This window comes from Triturus cristatus, chromosome 5_2 (genome assembly GCF_964204655.1).
Source record: "Triturus cristatus chromosome 5_2, aTriCri1.1, whole genome shotgun sequence".
In the NCBI taxonomy this organism is placed as follows: Eukaryota; Metazoa; Chordata; class Amphibia; order Caudata; family Salamandridae; genus Triturus; species Triturus cristatus.
In genome coordinates, this window is record NC_140588.1 from 195,361,995 (window position 1) to 195,386,005 (window position 24,011).

Genomic DNA, 24,011 nt, shown 5'->3' on the forward strand with positions numbered 1-24,011 from the left:
GCCTCTCTCTCGTGTTGGCAGCACGAGCCTCTGCTTCAGCTCGTATCACAGCCCGTATTGCCAAGGGAGTGCCAGTACAGGGGCAGTAGTGCGAAGCTGCACTTTGGGATTACATCATACTGTGTTGGGGGTAACTGTGAGAGGCTGACTGAAGGTCAGAAGGAGAGGCGGAGAGACCGCCTAAGGCCCGGTGATTGGGGCATGAGTGTACTACGTAGTATTCCATTTCTGCAGAACGGAGTACCTGACTGACGTATTACACATTGTATTATTACTATGTAATCAACTACCTGATTGTCGTATGACGCATTGCCTTTTTTCTGCATAACAAACTACCTGAATAGCGTATTGCGCATTGCATTATTTATGCATAACGAATTACCTGATTAGTGTATTCACATTGCCTTATTTTTGCAGAACAACATATCTGGTGGTTGTATTACGCATTGCATTATTTTACCTTGCAAAGTGTCTGATTGTTGTGTTATGCATTGCATTATTTTCATGGCAGAGTGTCTGATTGCTCTGTTGCGCATTACAGTATTTTTTTACATTGCAAAAGTGCCTGATTCTAGCATTACGAACAGTATGACATGATATTAGGAGTACCGGAGAATGTTTAGAAATGCTCATTGACATCGTCCGAACTTACAAGGTCTGGCTGGCCTAACAACCGGCCTGGAGAAATATTACACAACCTCATATGTTGGTTTTATATCGTGTGGTCTTATCGTATATCTTTTTACATAAAGTTTATACTCGTTTTATAAAACTCGTGTGGAGTCTATTTGTGGTGTCATCATTGGACTATTGTGAGCGTGGTTGCGAATACTTTACACATTTGCCTTGAAGATAAGCCTGGCTGCTCGTGCCAAGCTACTGAGGGGGTGAGCGTGGCTATGTAAGAAAGTGACCTTCCTTTCCACGACGTTAAAACGCGGGTCCCTACTTGGCCTAAGGTACCTACCTCAGCCAACCAGGGATCCTGGGTCTAACAGTAATCATTAGTAAATGAACGTGTTGAGGCTTAATGTCCGTGGATGCTGTTGAGCTGGAGCTCTGTGGGTCTTAGTGTGACTCCTCGCTTTCAGAAACCATGGAAGAGAAATCCGTCTCTGTCAAAGCAGCTAATCTGTGGAATAAACAGCCGGATTACCTTACGCAGATCGCTGAAGGAGCTAAATTTAAAAAGGAGCTGAAAAGATTTTTATTCAAACTTTAGCCGGGCGTATGGTCAACAATCTCCTGTTTATTCACCTTCGGCATACTGAAAAGTGTTGGGCACTCTTTTTGTGGTCCATGTGCTATAGAAATGCTTTATTCATTCATTCATAGGGGGGTTGAGCTTTAAACAAATGACAGAAGCTTAGAGGGGAGAAGAGTATGAACAAGGATCAAGTTGGACAACCGAGTGGGACCTGAACTGGTAACAGTGGGCCACAAGTGATCTGATTTTGGAGCATTAAGGTGAGGACTATTGGAAATGCCCAGATGCTCACATCTAGTGTGGGCGATAGATGGCATTTGTACTGGTGAGACCCGAACAGTAAAAATGGGTTAAAATGACACCCCTACCATGGCAGCTCTGGTAATCAAATTACACAGTTATACGAACAGATACTAAAGTTTGTTCCAAGTATTAAGAATTATGTGACAACCAGGGGGTTTTGTATAGTGTCTTAGTTGAAGTTTGTTGTATATAGGTTTTTCACTTGAGCACTACGTCTTTTACACCATTCTTACACTGTATATTTTGCACTGAGATCATAGAAGGATATAATAGAGATCTGTATAGAGAAAATGTGTCATGTACTCATTTAATATTATTCAATATGAAATGAATGATTAAATTATACTGTATACTTCAGAGTCATAGGAGGTTTGCAATGAATAGGTCCCAAGGGACAATTGTTGTATTTCAAGTTGATCTGTCACAGACATTTGTTTGCAACAGTCCTTGCAGGGTTTGAATTCTGTCATCCCAGGAGGTTAAATTAGCCTTGAACACTGTAAATATTTGATTGAAAAACTGTCTCAAAGAGACAAGAGGTAGCTCTGGATCCGTGTTTGGTAGTGTGTAAAGAAAGATATTGACATCAGCGCACAGGAGTTGTACTTCTATGTAGGCTTTTTTCTAAGCACACAGAGTGAGAGGTTAGGAAACCTAGTTGTGTCCTCCCTATCATAATATCGAACACTTCTAGGCAACTAGGTTTAGCTTCTGGAATAGGTCCTGGACAGAATCAAAAGATTTTTTTGGAGTAGACGCCTCACTCACTATGTATAGTGGCATGCTTCATCGGTGCCTAGCCATACCCTGGTAGGATAATACCACCATGGCAGACAAAGTCGGGAGTGTTTAGATAAATCGCTATGTGATTTGGAGCAGGGACACAGAGAAAAAGTAGCAATAAATATGTGTCTGAGTATACACCCAAGGAAATCTCCTTTATTGTTTGAGTACCCTAGACATGATTAAAAACTTTTTTGAGGGTTGAGTGTTAATGACTTGATCCCCCCTGAAAAGCCAACATGTTTCGGTCATCATTTAAAGTTCATGCAGGTATGAGGCCTTCATCAGGGATGTTAGCATCCCTGCCCATCTACTCATTCGTACCATGCAAAGAAATGATGTCTAAGGCTTTCGCATTCTATAAAACTCATCTTGGAAAAAATCTAGGACCAATAATAGAAAGACCAATTGATTAGTTTAATGCAGGACCGTAGATGCAATTTTAAAATAGTAATCTATGGTTATTTATTGTGCAGGCAGGTCACCAATTAGCGGCCCCAAACCGACAATGCTTACATCTCCATATCAGATTTACTCAAGGTTAAAAATATATTTGATGGAATACATACAACAGTCTATACACAGTGGGTGAGGTGTCTACTCCAAAAATGTTTTGATTCTCTCCAGGACCCATTCCAGAAAGTCAAACCTAGTTGCCTATAGGTTCTCTAGCCAATATATAGAGGCCCTACACATTTCCTGAACAGCATCAGTGTGGAGACGCACAGTGTCACCTACTGGTGAGCAGAGGTACAGCTCAAACATTTTCGGATCCAGAATGACACTTGGGCAATATCAAACAGTGTGAAATTTGCTGTTTGAAGTCTCTATCTAAAAATCTTATCACATATTGGCAAATCCATTAGGTCTAGCAAACTAGTGCAATGGTTATTTTTTTATTGTATGCATATGCAACAAAAATAAAAAGGAGGAAAGAATAGAAAATGTGCTATGCCTGAAGATAGCGGTCATATACTTGAGGTAGAATATTTATTAAAAAAAAAAAAACAATATCTCTTTTAATTAAATTTAAGTGCATAGTCAAGATTTTAAAAAAGCATCTATTCTGCCCCACAGAGCGTGTACATCATTTTAAGTGGCCAAAGTGGAGACTGTAGATCTAATCCTCCAAGGTCAAGATAAAAACCGGGAGATCACAACACAATCTGCTCCTTCGTGTCGCTTCAAAGTATCCTTAGGACTTCTGAATAGTGAACCGCACCAATAAGCTTACATACTGCAATAATTTACCTCCTATGAGGCAGTGTGTACCTTGGGCAAAACAAAAAGTGTTCCATCGTCTCCTGGAGCAATGGGCAGTGTGGACAGTAAGATGGTGAGCAGCCCTGTTTATTCCATTTTGATGCAAAAACTCTCATTAGCAAAATACCAATTCTAAATTTTACATATAAACATTTAGCCTGAAACTGGCAAATTATATTCGAATATGGCTCGAAGCTAGGGAAACACATGTAATTTAAAACATTTTTTGTGATACTCCTTCTGTTATTTCTGGTTTCCAGATCTGCATCAAGATGCACTCCTAATAAGCTTATTTTAATTTTAGAGTAACACCTTTACTCATTTCTGCTGAGGAGTCACAAACATCTTCAAATGTAATCTTTTCACACAAGTGTTTATTTGCCTAAGCCAATTGGGGCGCACATGTCTACCAAGTCTAATCGGCTCCAGCACAGCCTTTTTACAGGGTGCCAAATCAAAGGTTGTCCAAAGGCACAACCAAGACAATAATGGTTTTCAGGTTGCTAATAGATGAATTTTAATTTAGCGCTAAATCAAATCTTAGAGGTATAATGGGGCGCTCAGGGGTAGGTTAAATACGATCCTGATGAACTTATTTTTGATTTGTGTAAGCAGAGAAGCTTTAGTGTAGCCTCAAACTTCAGCACTGTAAGTGGCTGCTGCCATAGCAGTAGTTCTAAATACTTCAAGAACTGGAGCCACGGAACCCTCAGAAGTATCCTTATATTTCTTCCCAATTGCCAATGCCCTTTGAGGAAGAATGGCTCTACTTTTCCCTATTTGTGTAACCCAAGTCAGATTGTCCACCAGTCTTACTCCCAAGTGGTCAAAACATTTTACTTGTTCCAATGGAATCCCCTCTATCATCATCTTACCAATGGGGGTTCACTGCCATAAATTTGGACTTCGTTGAAGTTATTTCTAGATCTCTTGATGTACAAAATGTTGCAAAACAATGGACCACAGATAGGAGGCCAGTCGGTGTTATAGCTATAAAGAGCGTGCCATTGGCAAACATAAGGAGGGGGACACTAACATCTGCCGATTTGGGGGTATCACTTTTGCACTGTCCCAACCAATCAATTGCGCCATTACTATATAGACTAAGAAGTGTTGGTGCAATGGTACAACTTTGTCTGATTCTACAATTTATAGTATCCCAGATGTGAGGTCACTTTCCATATTCTATCTTACTTGGGCAAAGGTTTCAGCATGTAGAGTCTTCAAAATCCATAGAAGATCCCTAGGGATACCATACAATTTCAAAACTCTCCACAGATTTTCCCTCAGAACTATGTTGAATGGCACCCTCCTATCTATGAAAGCGACATATAGATGGTCCCGTCTCAAGACATACTTTCAACATATCGTCTTGAAGCAGAAGACCTGGTCGAGGGTGCTGATGTTATTCCTAAAGCCCGCCTGGGTATCCACAAGGTTATAGTGGTCAGATATCCATATTTGGAGTCCTAACAAAACCTGCCGAAAATGTATTTTAGTTTTGGGCTGTTATCAATCAGGCTTGTAGGTATGTAGTTGGCTGGGATATCCCTTCACTTCTTGAAAATTGGAACGATAACAGCTCCAAGTAATGTCCTCCCCCCTCATAATGGCATCGCTCAATGCATTTAGACAGGGAATCCAAATTTCAGGTCGAGATAAATAGAAGTCTTCAGGAATGCCATCAAGGCTTGGAACTTTCTCCCTCATCATCAAATTTAGTGCCTGGGACGTATCTTCTAGGTCAAAGCCACCATTTACTTAGTTTCCATCCTTTTCTTAATAAGGGTTATAACAAAGTCGTCCTTTAATAGGGCTTATCCATGGGCCACGTCCTACAGAGATCTCTATAATGGGTCACCCATGCTTCCGGTTGGACCACTACTTTAAGATGGTCTTCCATTGAGCGTAAGCCAACAGATACTAGTTTCCAAAAAACCTTTTGTCCCCGTTTTGAAGGGCACCTTCTTGCATTTCATATTTCTGTGCAGTTAGCCTTTTTTACAGAATCTAGTAGCATGGTTTTTGCATATCGACATTCTCTTGAATACCGGCTTGAGGGATTTTTTGGGCAATGTCCTCACTGCTCCTCTTTTACAAAAGTTTTGTTCAGTTTTTCTATTAGATCGCAATGGAGAACCACATATTTTACCGTGGTCGAGTCAATCAGCTTTGAGAGGGCCATTTTCTCCAGATAGAGGTTATAAATTTGGGTCTGGTCCATGATATTTGCTGCAACGGTTGCCATTTAACGTTCCTTCTGTTATTACTTGTTTCCATCAAATTTAATATGATATTAGAAGACATGTTTTGACTCAAGAATGGTCTAGCTTGTTGAAATATGGCACAGAATCACGAGGCGACTGGGATGGCACAATCGCTTAACGAAAGCAACAGATATCTTGGGAAGTCACAGTCGCTGCCCTGGATTTGATAAGTGGGACATTATTGAGATCTCTACAGTGGGAGACATATGGGTGAAGGGGAAACTGGCCACATTCTCTGACCCCCAGACTACAAACCACCTCGAGCCCTCGGAGATGTTTAGATATCTTCAAAGCAGACACGCTGTCTCTGCGGCCTTACCGAAGGGAAACCCTCTCCTGGACTCGTGTCCTCTCGAGGACCGGTTATTATTGGATCCCTAACGTACAAAAAACTGGTAAATAATCGTACAGATCCCATGCATAAAGTACGCACAAATTTGGAAATCGACTTGGGGGGACAGACGACGATGACTGGAGGGACGCCCTTGGCTCTCCTCGCCTTGTACAGCTTAAAATACTACATTGTGTATATTTTGATGCTCAACTACTGTTCCGCCTGAAGAGACGCCCAGATTCGCTCTGTCTTCGTCACTGCAACCAAGTTGGTACTTTCCTACATATACTTTTGTACGTGTGGACAGTCCCAAACTATTGGGAAAGGGTGACACTCCAACTGGCCAGGACGTGTGATAAGCCCCTGCATCCCTCTCCTAAACTCTGCCTCCTCAACATATGGGACGCGACCGACCTCTCCCAGATGGAACAAGATTGGGCCGCAATGGGATGGATGATTGCTAAGCCTAATATTGCACAGAAATGGGGACGGGACACTAGTCCGCTAGTATCAGACTGGGCTAAAGACATGGACAGGACCATGATAGCTGAATAAACGTTTTTCAAAGGACGGGGATGCCCCGGGAAATGGGATCATAAATGGGGGAAATGGAACTAATACCGAGGGGAAATCTGTGTCTCCCCAACAGTGGAAATGTGACGAGAGAGACAAGAGTTGATGGCCCACCTTATGAATGACACTGGGCCCCTCCTACCAGCGGTGTGACACAGACAACTGTGTGACCCCATTATAGCACCATGGTATGGAGGGAATGGTTCTGGTTCCAATATGTACACTGAGTATACTTGGGGACCCCCCGGAGGTAGCGAATGTATGAAATACTCTGTATGTATTTGGACGATGCCAATGTCTGGTTGTCAACTGTGGACATGTCAATACGATTGTATGTTATCTGCACCGATGCTTTTCTTATCAATAAAAAAAACTGTTAAAAAAAAAATGGTCTAGCTTGGAATTTAGTACTCAGTGCATGGTGGTCACTGTCCATTCTAGAGATTACCTCCATATGTATTTGAAACAGCCACAGCACACAGTCCAGAAAAATATAGTCAAAGTTGCCAGTGGTCAACCCTCTTTTAAAAGTTGGACAAAGGGTTTTAATTATATGGTTCTTATAATTCGTATTCACTTCAAGAGTATTACATTTTATTTACATCCTTTCTTCCACATAGTCCCTGCTTACTATTTGAACTTTTGCCATTCTTGAATACTTATTGGGTGAAATAAGATCCCTACACTCTCCTCCTTCGCGCTCTGCTTTTGCTCATGTTTAACATATTGATGATACCATGTACATAATATTAATATGGAATATTAGACAATATATGTTTGTCTGAATATATCAGCAAAGATCAAGACAATGGTGAAATGTGATATAGATTGTTACAGTTAAAATTTGAAATATGCCAGGTTATTTGTGGAGGGGATCTGCAAAAATGACCTCTTCAACTAGAATGCTGGGGGATATTTTTTCTGCTAATAAAGCAACCCAAGAGATTAAGTGAAGTCACTGATTTAAGTTGCCCTTTGTAACTATTAATAAAATATCCAAAGTTTGATAATGAAACACTGAAACAGAGAAGGACGAAATACCAGCACTTTTCTACATCAAAATGTGACCATGTAGGTTAAGGAAGGATTTCAAAACAAGCTATCAAGAGCCTGAAAGGAAAACTTGCACATGTTGGTGATCAGTGGAATAGCTACTCAGGGTGCTATCCCAGTTCGACATAGTTGTGGGGTGGGGCAAATTGTTAAACAAAATTATTTACACCAATGTGAACAATAAAAGTTACTGATGGGATGAATATTTTGTAGATAGAGGACCTCTTGAAGAAATACAAAATGCATTATGGGCTCCATATCATTTTCAGCTTGAAAATAATAAAACAAAAGTTGTGAATCATTTGCTTGAAAGATAGACAGTGGCTAAAAGGTATGGCATGTTATGTTGGAGTCCAGTCCATGTAAGGGAAAAAAACACTGGCAAAAATTATTTTTGAAATAATACTTCCTCCTACCTTCTAATCCTCCTTTCAAATGCAAAATGTGCTACTATCAAAGTGTAGATGAACAATAAATAATGCAGTTTTACCTTTCAAGCTGTAAACATTGACTTCATCCTTTGCCAATGCGACTGTATCCCAAAGGGTACCCTAAGGGAATGTAAAATTAACAAGCATTTGGTAAATGCATTACGTTTCGCCTATGTGATTAATAAGCTGTTTTTTGTTGTCATTTGTAGCTTGTTGAGAAGTTGTACAACTTAATTTACATACAGTCTGTTAAAGTGTTATGACTTGTTTGTGTACAAAAAGGCAATATATTGTGCTGTTACTAGTGATATAGTGCCTGCAAGATCACTGCATTCGTGACTGCCTGTTTAGTAGTAAAATATGGCAATATTTGGTGTTTAGAGGAGTTATGACTCCTTTTGGCCCGGGTACCACGGAACTTGCTGCACCATTCAAATCATGATCCTATTGCCTGTAACATAACCATGTATTTGACGGCCTGTTTAGTAGTAACATATTGCAATATTTGATGTTTAGAGGGGGGTCCTAGAGCTTTAGGTTCCGGTGTCACTGCACTTGCTGCACCCCTGCAATCACGACCCTGGTGCCTGCAAGGTAACTACACTTGTGACTGCTTATTTAGTGGTTAAAAATAGCAATATTTGGTGTTTAGAGGAGTTCTGACAACTTTTGGCCCGATGCCACTGCACCATCATTAAAATCATGGCCTTGGTGCCTGCTCGATAACTGCACTTGTGACTTGGTGTTTAGTAGCAAAGCTTAGGAATATTCTGTGTTTAGTGACATCCCTTGAGCTTTTGGCCCCGATGCTACTGCACCTGCTGCATCATTCATATCAACCTGCATGTAGCTGTAAGATAACTGCAATTGTGTGTGCTTGTATAGTAGTAAAATATAGCAATATTAGATGTTTGGAGGCGGTCAGGACAAATTTTGGGCCCGGGGCCACTGCACCTGCTGCACCTTTCAAATCATGACCCTGTTGTCTGCAAGGTAACTGCACTTGCAACTGCCTGTTTAGTAGTCAAATATAGGAATATTGTGTGTTCAGAGAACTTCTGATAACTTTTGGGCCCGGTGCGCCCACACCTGCTGCACCATTCAAATCATGACCCTTTTTTTCTGAAAGCTAACTGCACTTATGACTGGATGTTTGGTAGTAAAATATAGCAATAATCTGTGTTTAGTGGGGTGCCTGGAGCTACTGGTCCTCGTGCCACTGCACCTGCTGCCCATTGAAATCATGACCCTGTTGAATGCAAGGTAACAGCACTTGTAACTGCCTGCTTAGTTTTAAATTGTAGGAATAAACTGGGTTCAGAGGGGTGCCTAAAGTTTTTGGTACCAGTGCCACTGCATCTGCTGCACCATTTAAATCAAGATCTTTTAACTGCAAGGTAACTGCAATTTTGACTGCCTGTTTAGTAGTCAAATATATCAATATTATGTGTTTAGAGGCGTTCTGAAAACATTGGGGCTGGTGCTACTGCACCTGCTGCAACATTCAAATCATGACCCTAGTGCCTGAAAGATACCTGCACTTGTGACTGCCTTCTGAGTTGTAAAATATAGCAATAATCTGTGTTCAGTAGGGTGCCTAGAGGATTTGGACCAGGGGCCACTGCACCTGCTGCACTATTAAAATCATGACCCTAGCACTTGCTAGATAAGAACAAATGTTACTTACCTGTAAACTGTGGTTCTCCAGTATTGGTGTCTTTCATAGATTCACATGCTTGAATTTTCCCCGTCGAAGTGGGAGTCCCACGGTACATAAAAAAAGCAATAAGCCTCATCTATATATATATATGAATAAAATACATATATAAATAAACATTATATATTTTAAAATAACATACAAAGTCAAAAGTACCATAGGATAACAATGACACATAGGAATGCATTGAAAAAGAAATCACTTTACAGACATATCCATGTCGTTTTTATAGTCCAAACTCCAGTCAAGCAGGCGCAAACACCCTCTAGAACCTTCTCCTCAGAAGCTCAGGCCCTCAGATTTTCGTAGCACAAGAGTGACAAAAGAGTCTATGAGGAGAAGAGTCTCTGAGGGGAGGAAGGGTGGGTCGCATGTGAATCTATGAAAGACACCAATACTGGAGAACCACAGTTTACCGGTAAGTAACATTTGTTCTTCTCCAGTATTGGGGTGTCTTTCATAGATTCACATGCTTGAACAGAATAGTGAGCAGTACTCTGCAGCCTGAAGAGGCAGTATCAAAGTTGCATGAATAACAACCCAAGGAGGAGGGAAGTAACAGAGGCTCACCTTATTTGAAAAGATTATGAATAACTGCTTGGCCCACTGCTGTATCGGCTTTGTTGATCGCCTCCAGGCAGTAGTGCCTCATGAAAGTGTGCCTGCTGGACCACGTAGCTGCCCGGCAGATTTGATGAATCGGCACACCAGCGAATAGGGCAGTAGAAGAAGACATCGCCCTTGTAGAATGCGCCCTCACTCCAGAAGTAAGAGGCCGGCCAGCCTTCTGATGGCAGAATGATATCGCTGAAGAAATCCAACGTGCAATTGTTGGCTTGGTAACAGAATGTCCCTTACAGGTTCGTCCATAGGCAACGAACAGTTGGTCAGATTGGCGAAAGGGTGCCGTTCTGCTAATATAAAATTTGAGGCATCTCTATAAGTTCAAAGAATGCAGACTCTGTTCCGCTGGAGATTGCGGATGAGGGAAAAAAGGTTTTTAAAATCACAGGCTCATTAAGATGAAAGTCGGACGGCACCTACGGCATGAAAGCTGGGTTAGTTCGAAGGATAACAGTCCGATTTAAATTGGAGGAAAGGAGGCTGGATTGTGAAGGCGTGAATGTCACTCACTCGACGTGAGGAAGTCAGAGCAAGCAGGAGGACAACGTTCCAGGTCAAGAATTTAAAATCTGCTGAGTGGATTGGCTCAAAGGGCGCCTTCATAAGTTGCAGCAAAACGATGTTAAGACGCCATGTGGGCGGGGGACGCCGAATGGGTGGAAACATCCAGAACAATCCCTTAAAGAACTGTTGAATCACTCTAGATGAATAGAGAGAGGAAGAGCCGTCCTGGCGAAAACGAGAAATTGCTGCCAAAAAGACTTTGAGTGGAATGAGAAAGTCCTGACTGTGCCAACTGCAAAAAGAAAGGCAGAAGCTGTGCCGGAGAGGCGTGCATTGGGTGGCTGTTAGCAGACAAACACCAATGGCAGAAGCGTTTCCACTTTAGTTTGTAGGTCTTCACCGTGGAAGGCGCCCGCGCCCTGGCAAGAACCTCTCTGCAGGCAGGCAAAATATTTAAGTGAGCAAATTCAAGGTGCTGCTCAGGTTCCAGGCCGACAATTTGAGCGAACTGGGGTTCGGATGGCAGATCCGACCGTTGTTCATCGTGAGAAGGTCCGGCCGGGGGCGAAGAAGGATGGGCTTGCATTGTGAGAGGAGCAGTAACTCCGAGAACCATGCCTGCCGAGGCCACCGGGGAGCAATCAGGAGAATGTGGCATGGTTGTCTCCGCATTTTCCACAACATTCAAGGTACCAGCGGGATTGGCGGAAAAGCGTAGGCAAATATTTTGCACCAGTCCATCGAAAGGGCATTCCCGCATGACCCGCTGTGGGGAAGCCAACTTGCGTAAGACTGGCATTTGCTGTTCTGTGGAGTTGCAAAGAGATCCAAGCCCGGGTGACCCCAGAGGCGGAAGACGAAGTCCAGAGTCGGCTGATGCAATTCCCACTCGCGGGTCGATAACGCAGACCTGCTGAGAGAATCCACCAGAATGTTGGAAATGCCTGGTAGGTGGCCTGCTGTTAGCATGAACTGATGGACTATGGCCCAATCCCAGATCTTCCGAGCTAGCTGGGAAAGCAGCGGAGATTTGGTACCGCCCTGCTTGTTTAGATAGTGCATGCTCGTGGTGGTGTCCGTTTGAATGAGCACTGATTCCCCTTGAAGCAGAAGCCAAAACGATTTGAGTGCAAGGAAGATCGCCATCAGTTCTAGCCTGTTGATGTGCCAAGAATGTTGGGACAGATTCCACTTGCCTTTGATGGACAATCCTTGAAGGTGACCGCCCCACCCTTCCAGGGAGGCATCTGTGGTAAGGACGAGCTCTGTTGCCCTTGCCAAGAAGGAAGTGCCGGCTGCGATGTTGCGAGGTTGCGTCCACCAGCGCAGAGCTTGTTCCATGCGAGCGGTGACGAAGATCTGGTCGCTGAATGAACCATACACCTGACGTCACTGCTTGTCCAGTTCTTCCTGAATTGGACGACCCTTCAGTCTGCAATGTGGGATCAAAGAAATGCAGGAGGACGCCATCCCCAGAAAGGACTTCAAGATGCGGACTGAAACGGACCGTTTTGATCTGATATGAGCTGCGAGCTGCAGGACCCGCTTCTGCCGCTCGTCGGAAACAAAAGCCATGGCCATGGAGGTATTGAGATTAGCGCTTAGGAAAGTTCTGTGAGGAGCTGGCGTGAACTGAGATTTTAGTGTGTTGACTGACAGTCCCAGAGATTGGAACAGAGTCTGACAAAACTGAGTTTCTAAGGATGCCTGATGGTAAGACTGAGACTTTATTAGACAATCGTCCAAATATGGGAAGATTTGAATGCCTCGCAATCGTAGATAGGCAACCACCAGGGCGAGGACCTCCGTAAAGACCCGGGGGCGGAGCGGAGCCCAAAGGGCAGGACTCTGAATTGAAAGTCTCTCTGGCCTACACGGAAGCGCAGGTATTTTCTGTGGTGTGGTAGAATCAGCACATGGAAATAGGCATCCTGAAGATCGATTGTCGACAAGAAGTCGTCTTGAGAGAGGAGCCGAAGAATTTCCCTCAGTGTAAGCATGCGGAAAGTCTGATCCTTTAGAAACTTGTTCAGAGCCCTCAGGTCGAGGATAGGGCGCCACTCTCCAGACTTCTTTAGCATGAGGAAAAAACTGGAATAGAAACCCAGCCCCCTCTGAGTCTTTGGAACCACTTCGATGGCCCCTTTTTTGAGCATTAGTTTGATTTGTTGGAAAAGCTCCTTGAGATGAGCGGGAGGAGGACCGGTTGGGGGGGGGGAGTTCCGAGGGAATTTAACGAATTCCAGAGCATGGCCTTTTGAAACAATGTCCAATACACAACGGTCTGAAGTTATTAGCGACCAATTTGAAAAGAATTTCGAGATTCATCCTCCAACTCTGATAGGGGGGGCCTTGAGAGGAGGGGGGTGTAAGCAAAGAAAGTCATTGTTTCTTGGAAGAGGTTCCCCGATAGCTAGACTATCCCCTGTAGGACTTGTTAGTCTGTTGTCGATAAGACTAGGGAATCTGGGAGGAAAAACGCCGATTGCCTTGATTGTATGGGCGGTCTTGTGTTGATCCGCCACGAAAGGAGGAATTAAGTGCTGCGTCCGCGAGCACCCCAAAAAGGCTGTCTTTTAAACTGCAGCGTGCCAAGGGAACGAGCATTTTCCGTGTCCTTTTTTATTGTTTGGAGCGCCTCAGCCACGTGCTGGCCAAACAGCGACTCCCCCTCAAAGGGCATGTCAAGGATTTTCGCCTGGACTTCCTGGCGAAAAGAAGTAGAGCGAAGCCAACCCTGCCTCCTTAGAACACCTGCCCCAGCTATCTGGCGAAAACCAGTTGAGGCAATATCCACAGAGCAATCGATTATCTCAGAAGATGCTCTTCCTCCCTCCTGAAGAATCTTTAAAGCGTCCGCTCAAGAGGGCTCTGGGATGAGGTTTATGAAAGCAGCCATGTCGGACCACATTTGGCGGTCGTAGCGACCCAAGATGGCTAGGGAATTCGCTTCTCTGACAGTTGTAGAGGCCATGGTTGAAATAAATTCCAATGGCATCCAAGCGATGCCCATCACGGTCAGGTGGAGAGGTAAGCGGAGAAGACGGATTCCTTGAGCGACGTTGTGCCGCCTGGGTTATCACAGAATCCGGCTTTGGCTGGGATACCAGGCAAGCAGGAGAAGAGTCTGGAGCCTTATATTTCTTCTCCAACCGCGGGAGAACTGCAGGAATTGAATTTGGTGTTTTCATCAATTTCATACCCTCTTTCCAGATGAAATCAACTATGGGCACAGCCCGAACCTGCTTCTGCGGCTGAGTTTTAAAATCATATAAAAAGCAATCCTCCTCTCTCACTACCATTGGGAGATGAAAACGCTGTGCCGCCCTTTCCATCAATTGATGGAAACCTGTGATATCAACAGGAGGAGAATTCACTGGTGACCCCGGAGGCGGAGACGGCGAATTTATCTGGTAATCGTCCCAATCAGCCATAGTATCATCATCAACCAGGAGTTCACCGTCTTCTCTAACCGGAAGGACATCAGCATCACCCTCTATAGGAGGTACTAGTAAAGGGACGGTTGGTGTTGGTTCCGCTGCCGGCAGAGGAGGAGCTGGAGTGTTTGGAGGCGCTTCTCGTGGAGAGCCATGGGAAGAAGGTGGGAAACGGCGGTTGTAATCCTCCAGCATAAATTGAAGATTAGAGATGCGGGATAATGGCAACTGTGCCATCGGAATCTGCGCAGGAGGTTCCTCCTCTTCCTCCTGATAATAAAGGTCCTCGTGGTCCTCATCGTCGTAATCTTGACACTTTATGAAAAGTTCCGATGGACTGCGAGCAGCCCGGAATGTGTTATGTATTTCATCATCCGAGGCAGAATCATCTTCATTGCCAGAGGGAAACAGTTGTGGCGGTGGTTGAGTGGCTGGTGGCACTGTAATGGAATCCAAAACAGCGTGACGACGCTGCAGGAGTGAATCATCGACAGAAGCAGGCGTTGGCGTAGAAACAGGCACCAATGGAAGAGATGCAAAATTTGGCGTGGACGAGAGACCTGCCGTCGACGAACTAGCCAACGCCGTCTATGAAGCCACCACCGTCGACGAATCCACTGTCGACGAAGCCACCGTCGACGAAGCCACCACCGTCGACGAAGCCACCACCGTCGACAAAGCCACCACCGTCGACAAAGCCACCACCGTCGACGAAGCCGCCGTCGACGAAGCCTTAGTCATCGTCGACGAGGAGGATCTCTTCTTGATCGTCGATGAAGATTTAGATGTCGATGGGACAGCCACAGGTTTCTTCGTCGTCGACGAAGATATAGGAATCGTCGACGAGACAGATTTTAAGGAGACACAAACCAACGTCGACGAAGATAGTGTCGACGAAGCCACCGTCGACGGCATAAGGAACCTGCTGGAAGCCGTCGTCGACGAAGTACTATAAGCAGCAGATTTCGTCGATGGAGTGACCGTCGACGAGCCCGTCGACGGTCTAGCACGTTTATGAGAGGAAACATGCGCTGGGAGAGCCACAGACGCCTGAGAGTGAAATCTCGTAGGCGTTGCAGCAGAGTGTAGTGGCACTTTAGCAACCTCCAGAAGGTGAAGCTTCCTCTTTTTAAGAAAGGGGGAGGGCAAGTCATGCACACTGCTACGCTTAGAGTAGGCTCCAGTGCGTCCAGAAGCCACACTTTCGGCGTAAGAGAGAGGATTATCTGTGACTTTCAACTTCTGTAGCCACAGAAGGAGGTGGCCCTCTCTTTCCTTTGGAGTCTTCTGAGAAAAATTCCTGCAAATTTTGCAGTTTCCTACCTCATGGTCTGGATAGAGGCCGTATATACATTTCTTGTGAGGGTCCTCTGAAAAGAGCCTCAACTTCCCACAAGAAGCGCAAGGACGGAAAAGAGACTTCTTACTTGAAGACATCAGGAAAAACTGAAGCTATCCAAAACCAGAGAAAAACTGAGCAGAGCTCAGGGAGACTCCTTTCACACGACGTGCGGTAGAACATCTGAGGGCCTGAGCTTCTGAGGAGAAGGTTCTAGAGGGTGTTTGCGCCTGATTGGCTGGAGTTTGGACTATAAAAACGACATGGATATGTCAGTAAAGTGATTTCTTTTTCAATGCATTCCTATGTGTCAATGTTATCCTATGGTACTTTTGACTTTGTATGTTATTTTAAAATATATAATGTTTATTTATATATGTATTTTATTCATATATATATATATATATAGAGATAGAGAGATATAGATATATATAGATGAGGCTTATTGCTTTTTTATGTACCGTGGGACTCCCACTTCGACGACGGGGAATATTCAAGCATTTGAATCTATGAAAGACACCCCAATACTGGAGAACTGCACTTGTGACTGCCTGTTTAGTATCACCATTCAAATCATGACCCGTTTTGTCTGAAAGATAACTGCACTTATGACTGGATGTTTGGTAGTAAAATATAGCAATCATCTGTCTTTAGTGGGGTGCCTGGAGCTACTGGTCCTCGTGCCACTGCACCTGCTGCCCATTGAAATCATGACCCTGTTGAATGCAAAGTAACAGCACTTGTGACTGCCTGCTTAGTTTTAAATTGTAGGAATAAGCTGGGTTCAGTGGGGTGCCTAAAGTTTTTGGTACCAGTGCCACTGTACCTGCTGCACCATTTAAATCAAGATCTTTTAACTGCAAGGTAACTGTAATTTTGACTGCCTGTTTAGCAGTCAAATATAGCAATATTATGTGTTTAGAGGCGTTCTGAAAACATTGGGGCTGGTGCTACTGCACCTGCTGCAACATTCAAATCTTGACCCTAGTGCCTGAAAGATAACTGCACTTGTGACTGCCTGTTTAGTTGTAAAATATAGCAATAATGTCGGTTTAGTAGGGTGCCTAGAGCTTTTGGATCTGGGGCCACTGCGCCTGCTGCACTATTAAAATCATGACCCTAGCACTTGCTAGATACCTGCACTTGTGACTGCCTGTTTAGTTGTAAAAAAATAGCAATATTAGGTGTTTAGAGCAATTCTGGCTACTTTTGGGCCCAGTGCCACTGCACCTGCTTCACCATTTAAATCAAGTCCTTTCGACTGCAAGGCAACTGCTATTGTGACAGCCTGTATAGTAGTAAACTATAGCAATATTAGGTATTTGGAGGCGGTCAGGACACATTTTGGGCCCGGTGCCACTGCCCCTGCTGCACCATTTAAATCAAGCCCCTTTCAACTGCAAGACAATGGCAATTGTGACTGCATGTCAAGTAGTATGAAATAGCAATATTAGCTTTTTAGAAGAGTTCTGACAACTTTTGAGCCCGGTGCCACTGCACCATTCAAATCATGACCTTGTTATCTGCAAGGTAACTGCACCTATGACTGCCTGTTTAGTTTTAAATTGTAGCAATAATCTGGGTTTAGTGGGGTCCCTAGAGTTTTTGACCCCGGTACCACTGCACCTGCTTCACCATTCAAATCAAGTCCCTTTTAACTGCAAGGTAACTGCAATTGTGACTGCCTGTTTAGTAGTCAAACATAGCAATATTATGTGTTTGAAGGCGTTCTGACAACTTTTGGTCCTGCTGTCACTGCACCTGCCGAACCATTGAAATCATGACCCTGTTGACTGCAAGGAAACGGCACTCGTTACTGCCTGCTTAATTTTAAATTGTAGCATTAATCTGGGTTTAGTGGGGTGCCTAAAGCTTTTGGTCCCAATGCCACTGCACCTGCTGCTCCATTTAAATCAAGATCTTTTAACTGCAAGGTAACTGCAATTTTGACTGGCGGTTTAGCAGTCAAATATAGCAATATTATGTGTTTAGAGGCGTTCTGACAACGTTGGGGCTGGTGCTACTTCACCTGCTGCAACATTGAAATCATGACCCTAGTGCCTGAAAGATAACTGCACTTGTGACTGCCTTCTGAGTTGTAAAATATAGCAATAATCTGTGTTCAGTAGGGTGCCTAGAGCATTTGGACCAGGGGCCACTGCACCTGCTGCACTATTAAAATCATGACCCTAGCACTTGCTAGATAACTGCACTTGTGACTGCCCGTTTAGTAGCAACATCTATCATAGCTCTTGTAACTTCTTTTTACGTGCAATGTTTATTACATTTAGAATTTGATCATAATGACCAAATTGATTACGCCGAAAACATCTATCAGATAATGTCTACAAAGTGCAAAGAAAGGTACTGAGGCATGAATTAGAAATGCCTTAAACATTCTAAGGCCAAAGCATCTGCTTTACACATCTAAGTAATAGAAAGCAAGTATTCCAGCAGCAGTCTGCCTTTTCCATGGAATGAGATCTTATCTGGACAGTCAATGGCACTTAAACAGTGTGAACAGTGTTAGTACAAGTATTGTAGATGCGTGCAGCCAGGGGAAGTTAACACAAAAAGTGCCTCAGAAAAGCAAATGAACACAGTAATTCGGCTATGGAAACTTATAAGAGCCCCCTTTTAAGATATATTAAATACAAGAGATTTCATAAGCACAGCTCTAAACCTAAAAATCTGGTTTTTCATTCAGAAGCACATTGATTAGAGGAATAAATAAGTTGCCCTTACCGCTGCATTATCTATAAGGAAACTTATGCTTTGACTTCCAATGTTGAAATCAACCCAGAACTTTTCCAGGTTGCCGTCTACAGGCTTTCTTAACTGTGAAAATAGAATCCAAGTGAGAAATACAAAGATGGTGCTTTATCCACTCAGATATGTACATTTAGGACAAGCATGAAGAGAGTTTAGAGCATGTTACTTGGCAGTGAGAAGCGTTCTAGATAGAGTTTTGGTATTAAGAGACTTCCAACACAAACCATCTCGGAATACTTGAGCATTAAATAGATATACATATTTGATGTATGCCCTTCAAGACAAACATTTCCAACAACATAAAACACTGGTAAAATGAAGATGTGGCAAAGCTAACAAAATCAACTTAAGCCTAAATCTTAAATAAATGCATACATATTCAGTTACAATTATGTAGCTCTTCTACATGATCAATAGAAAGAGGTTTCTAATTCGAGGGGCAATCAAACAAGTGATGTCATGTTGCAGCATCATCAGGTTAACAGATGCTGTGGATTGTGCCACTGACGCTTATGGCTCAATACCACTTACCAATACCAGATATCTATGGATACAAATAGCTTTCTTGTCCAGCCCACCATTTTTCATAAGTTCAAATATCGTGATAATCACACAACTAAGAATTCTAACATAATGGAGAAATATAGATCAAATTCACACGTTTAGCATTACATTCGCAGTGAACTTGCATGTACTCTGCAGAGTATAGTTGGTTGTGATTGCAGCTTCTACATTTTACCAGACCTACAGGGACTACTACAAGAAAAGTTATCATTCCAGGCCACCATCTCTAGGATATCCAATTGCACCACACTAACCCTACCCATCTCGATGCCTCGAGTTGTGGAACTTTTTTCAACATCTCTGCAGTCTTACGCCCTAAACCCAAACAAAAGTTGTCCTACTGCCTTTAGTATTATACGTTCCACTTAAGGGGGGAGGATGTGGCCTAACGGCTAGGGCAGTCGATCTGGAAGCTAGGGAACCAGGTTAAGTCTTGTCAGGAACGCTCAACGTCCTGTGATTCTGCGCAAATAACTTAATCTTCCAGTGCCTAACAGAAACGAATGTGTCCTTCTGCAACATAACTGGTGCTCATGTAAAGTGCTCTGATACTTTCGGGTCTAGTTCGTGCTATATAGAACTCCTCCCAAAAAAAAGAAAAACTCCAACGCTAAATGATTGCTCATCCCTCTTTCAGCCCGAGAGGCTCTTGTGAAAGTCATTTATGACAATATGTGTAAACCACTATAAATAAGAGACATAGGACCTAGTATATTTCTGATATGAGCTGTGTGTTGTGTCAAAGGTTGGGAGAGGGAGGACAACTCAGCCACTACTGCCATATTAATTTTTGTGCATACGTGCTGTCTTTAAAGTGCATATCCAAAACTTAGCCATTGGCGACCCTATTCCCAGTTACCCTCCAGCAACAGCTTCTTGCGGCTTCACACCAAGGACTCGCTGGTATAGGGGCTCTAAAGAGCATAAATGCGACCTCCTGCCTGAACACTTCATGAGACAGATGCAGTGAGTTAGTGCATTGATCCCTGAAAATCGAGAGTCCACATTCGCTAACCAGCCGTTTCGAACATTGGTAAGAACATTTGTGGGGCTTTCTTGCAAATAGAAGTCTTAGCAACAGAAAAGTGGCTAACTGGTTACCTTGCTTTTAAGGAAATTCTTTTTAGGATTACAATACTTAAGTTTTCTAATAACAAGCAGTTGGAAAACAAACACAAATCTTATAATATGAGCTAGTAACTTCCCATCCATTTTACAAACAACTGTATCAGGCTAAAAAATAACAAATGTACTGTGGAATCACCTATCGATATTAAAAAAATCAATCAGGATAATATTATGCCAAACTGTAGACACAGAGACATAGAGATGAACCTACACTGGGAGAGGAGGAAGTATATGAGGGAATAATCCATGTATACAAATTCAACATATCCTTTCTCTGCTGGATTAGCTAAATCAAAATATACACACATTTGTTAAGTCAGGGCTCTGAAATGCTGAAGAAGGTTTTGAACTTGGCATTCCCTTTTATTTTTGCACTAAAATACATTTTTAAAGTTCAACAATTTGCAAATTATTTAAACTCAAAAGGATTAATTATCACGTATGTTTACCTTCAATGCAAACTAGTAAGGGCTATTGGACCACTTTTCGAAAACAATGATTGTAAGATGGTTTCCAATTAAGTGTTATGGTAGTGATGTCAGCAGTTACAATAAGTAATTTGCCACCTAGGCAATTTATGAACAAATGGAAATAGCCAGTGTTCTGGTGTAACCCAGCTTATCGGTCCATAGGGGCCAGTTGCAATCCCTACTTTAGCTTCTAGTGTAAGGGTTCATGACAACTGCAGAGTATAAATAACTCTAAATTATAAATTGAGATCAGAGATAGTCATCTACGATTCCCCTTAGAAACATACGAGAAATGTTCTAATCGTTATGCTGACAAAACCAGATCTTATTCCTTTAAGACGTGGATTCCTTTTCAGAATTGTATGCCCCCGTTTCCTTTAATTTGAGACCTACGATTAATACCCAATACTATAATCATGGGAGATGCTATGGTTGGTAGATTCATTTCAACCTCAGCATCACTTCTCTTCCTTGCTTCTTTATGACTAACATTGTGCTTATTCAGCATTATTTGGAAATAATCACTTGACTGAGGTGATGGAGGTAACCAAAGACTTCTGACTTTTAGGATTTTATGCAAGGACATGAACTATTGTTTTTTCCAGCTTTTTCTGTTGTGTGCTTCCTTCACCCTACTGATATGTTCCTAATGGGCTTGACTTTGCGTGTTCCAATATTGGACATGGTAAGCAAAAGGACAAGAGGGAAACATGGGCAACTAGTAAAAGAAAGCAGGGTGCTGAGGAGAGAGGTTTTCCGATCTTACAAGAGTAAAAGGTACAACACCTAAATGTAGTATAAACTCCAAAGACAATTTGTGAATCTGGCTGCACTCTATTCTCCTTACTGGAAAAATCATTCCAGCTGCAAGTCAAACTTCTGCTAATGTCGACTGAAAGGACTCAATATACATTTTTCTACACGTGTCTATAATGCATCTATCCAATATCAAAGTTCTTGTACAGCGTGCTATGACTCTGGTAACATCTTGCCAGGGACCACCCTCTTCTACAGTTCCTTATGTTACTCAAAATGCCACCTAGTGGCAGTTCCAGAGTCTGATCTGCATCACCTCTTGTCCTTGGTGAAGCAGTCTCAAAGAAAGACACAGGAAGTCATACTCCGTGCCATGCAGAAGTAATGCTCATCTATGTATTTTTACTGCAGCTCACCTGGGGCACCTCCTATTGGGAGCTTCTAACCACTGATGTGTGATGCTCCATTCACTATATCCGCAAGTGGCGAGGCTATGCCTACAAGTTTAAAGATGCTGGAGGCAAGGGTCAATCTCCTCTGTGCCTCAGCACTTAACATGAGGACCTCCCAACAATCCCTCCCGCCCACCACGGAGGTGTGGGGCTCTACCGCCGTTTCAGTAGTGAGCTTCACAGTGGCCGTCCAACTTCTGGGCAGGTATCTTCATCACAAGACACACACCTCTCAGTATTTCACCCAACGTGATGGGGAGCCTTGAACTTTCCTCTTAATGTAAGAGATAAAAGGCCAAATTGGCAGTTCAAGAACTATATTAAACATTTGAAGAAATTACAAAAGTGAACCAGACTCATTGTTACACACCACCGATTTTTCTAAATACAGCTAATTGCTTTCAGTTAATAGATGCAATACACGATTGAAAGTAGTTGCACTCATTTGCGAGTAGTTGGTAGTTTGGAAAATCTAGAGCTGTCCATTAAAATAGGACTAGCCGCAAAACAAGTCTACATCACTATGAACAAACCAGAAAAAAATCAGCAAAATGCATGTGCACTTGAACAAAACTGAAATCCACTAAGTATTACCTCATCCAGGTCTGCAAAAGCAGTTATGCAGGGAAAGGTATAAACACTGCAAGAAATGAAATACAGGTTTCATAAAATTGATGCAACTTAAGTAATATTCACAATTCACAACCTTGTGTAAACAGCGGATCATGCTTATCAAAAATGTCTTACTTAAAACCCCTCATATTTGCAACTCCATAAAGAAACTATACAACCATAATTGGCAAATTGGAAAAAACTAGAGGTCTGGCTTGCTTTAGAAGCAGAGGTTCTTGGTTGAGTGATGGGTTTGGTTGCACTAACGGACAACACACATACAGGCACCCATACAGTCAATACAGAGATAACCCCACACACAAGCAAGAGACATATGGGCCCTGGTGGATATTGGTTTTAAGCACCAAATGATTCATGGCTGTTGGTGAACACAAGCATGAGATGGATGTCTGGGAGTGTATACCATATAGAATGGATAGCAGAAAGTTAGTGATTGCATGGCTGGATGGATGGATGAACTCCGTGGGCAAAACAGAAGGTCCCTTAACAACCCACGCGTATCCCTTGTGAAGGCAGGCATATTCCAGAGGTTCGGAAATGGTCTGTGAGCTGTTCACGTCGTCCAAAATAGCCAGCATTTTGCATCAAAGTAATTAGTAACAATCCAGATATTAAAAAGATGACCCAACACCTTATTATAAGGCGAGTATCTGAAAAAGAACTGAAAAGTTTAAAGTTAAACCAAAAATAACACCTATTCAGATTTACCTGTTTGGCGCAATTCAATTGTGCAGATTTTCATGCTGTGGAGGGCAGACATACTCATGCATCTTAAAACGGGTAACAGATCTTTTAGATTACAACCAAATATCTTCTGAATCCAAACATAAACCCCTATTCTTAGTTTGAGACATTTATTTTAAAAGGAGATGGGGGGGGGGGGGGCTAACACACAGATGGAGTAGGACGCGAGTCTCTGCTCTGCCGTGGCCTATACATAAGCATCCGCTGCTTCCCTGGCACCTGCCTCAACCCATGAACACTCGCTTACCTCCCAGGAGAAGATATAAGTCCCGACTGCAATGTCGCTGCGGTGCATGGAGCCGCCATCCTGACTTTTCTGCCCGGAGACGTGGCGCTGGTGCCACCTCCCCCTTGGCGCTGGGAATCAATTAAGACAGCCGTTCCGGTATCGATCTCCACCGTCGAGTAGGCGGCTGCCCTGGGCATGGGCCCTGTATTTCACAACTCCTGCCAAGGTGTCGATTGGTGGGCTTGGCGGAGCCTTCTCAGGGCGGACCTCCTATTGAGACTGGTGTGGCCCGCCCCAAGATTTTATCGTAGTCTGAGCCTGAAGGAGGCCAAAACGGACGCTCGTCTTGACAGGGAACAGTGGCTGATGCCCCCCTGGCTGCCCGTTGTGTAGATCGAAGGCTGGGGCGTGTGGTCTCCACAGCAGAC

At 43.3% G+C, this 24,011-nt stretch overlaps 1 protein-coding gene across 6 annotated transcripts in view; it reads right to left on the reverse strand.

The window, feature by feature from the left end:
* Nucleotides 1–24,011, reverse strand: part of SYCP2L (synaptonemal complex protein 2 like) — a 1,177,754-nt gene that overhangs the window by 768,529 nt on the left and 385,214 nt on the right. For all 6 annotated transcript variants that reach the window (XM_085606974.1, XM_085606977.1, XM_085606975.1 and 3 more), the window contains exons 11-13: nucleotides 22,572–22,617; nucleotides 18,581–18,673; nucleotides 8,274–8,334 (exon numbers count right to left, since the gene is read on the reverse strand). In XM_085606974.1, the coding sequence (XP_085463100.1) occupies nucleotides 8,274–8,334; nucleotides 18,581–18,673; nucleotides 22,572–22,617 (200 nt within the window). The remainder of the gene's footprint in view (nucleotides 1–8,273; nucleotides 8,335–18,580; nucleotides 18,674–22,571; nucleotides 22,618–24,011) is intronic.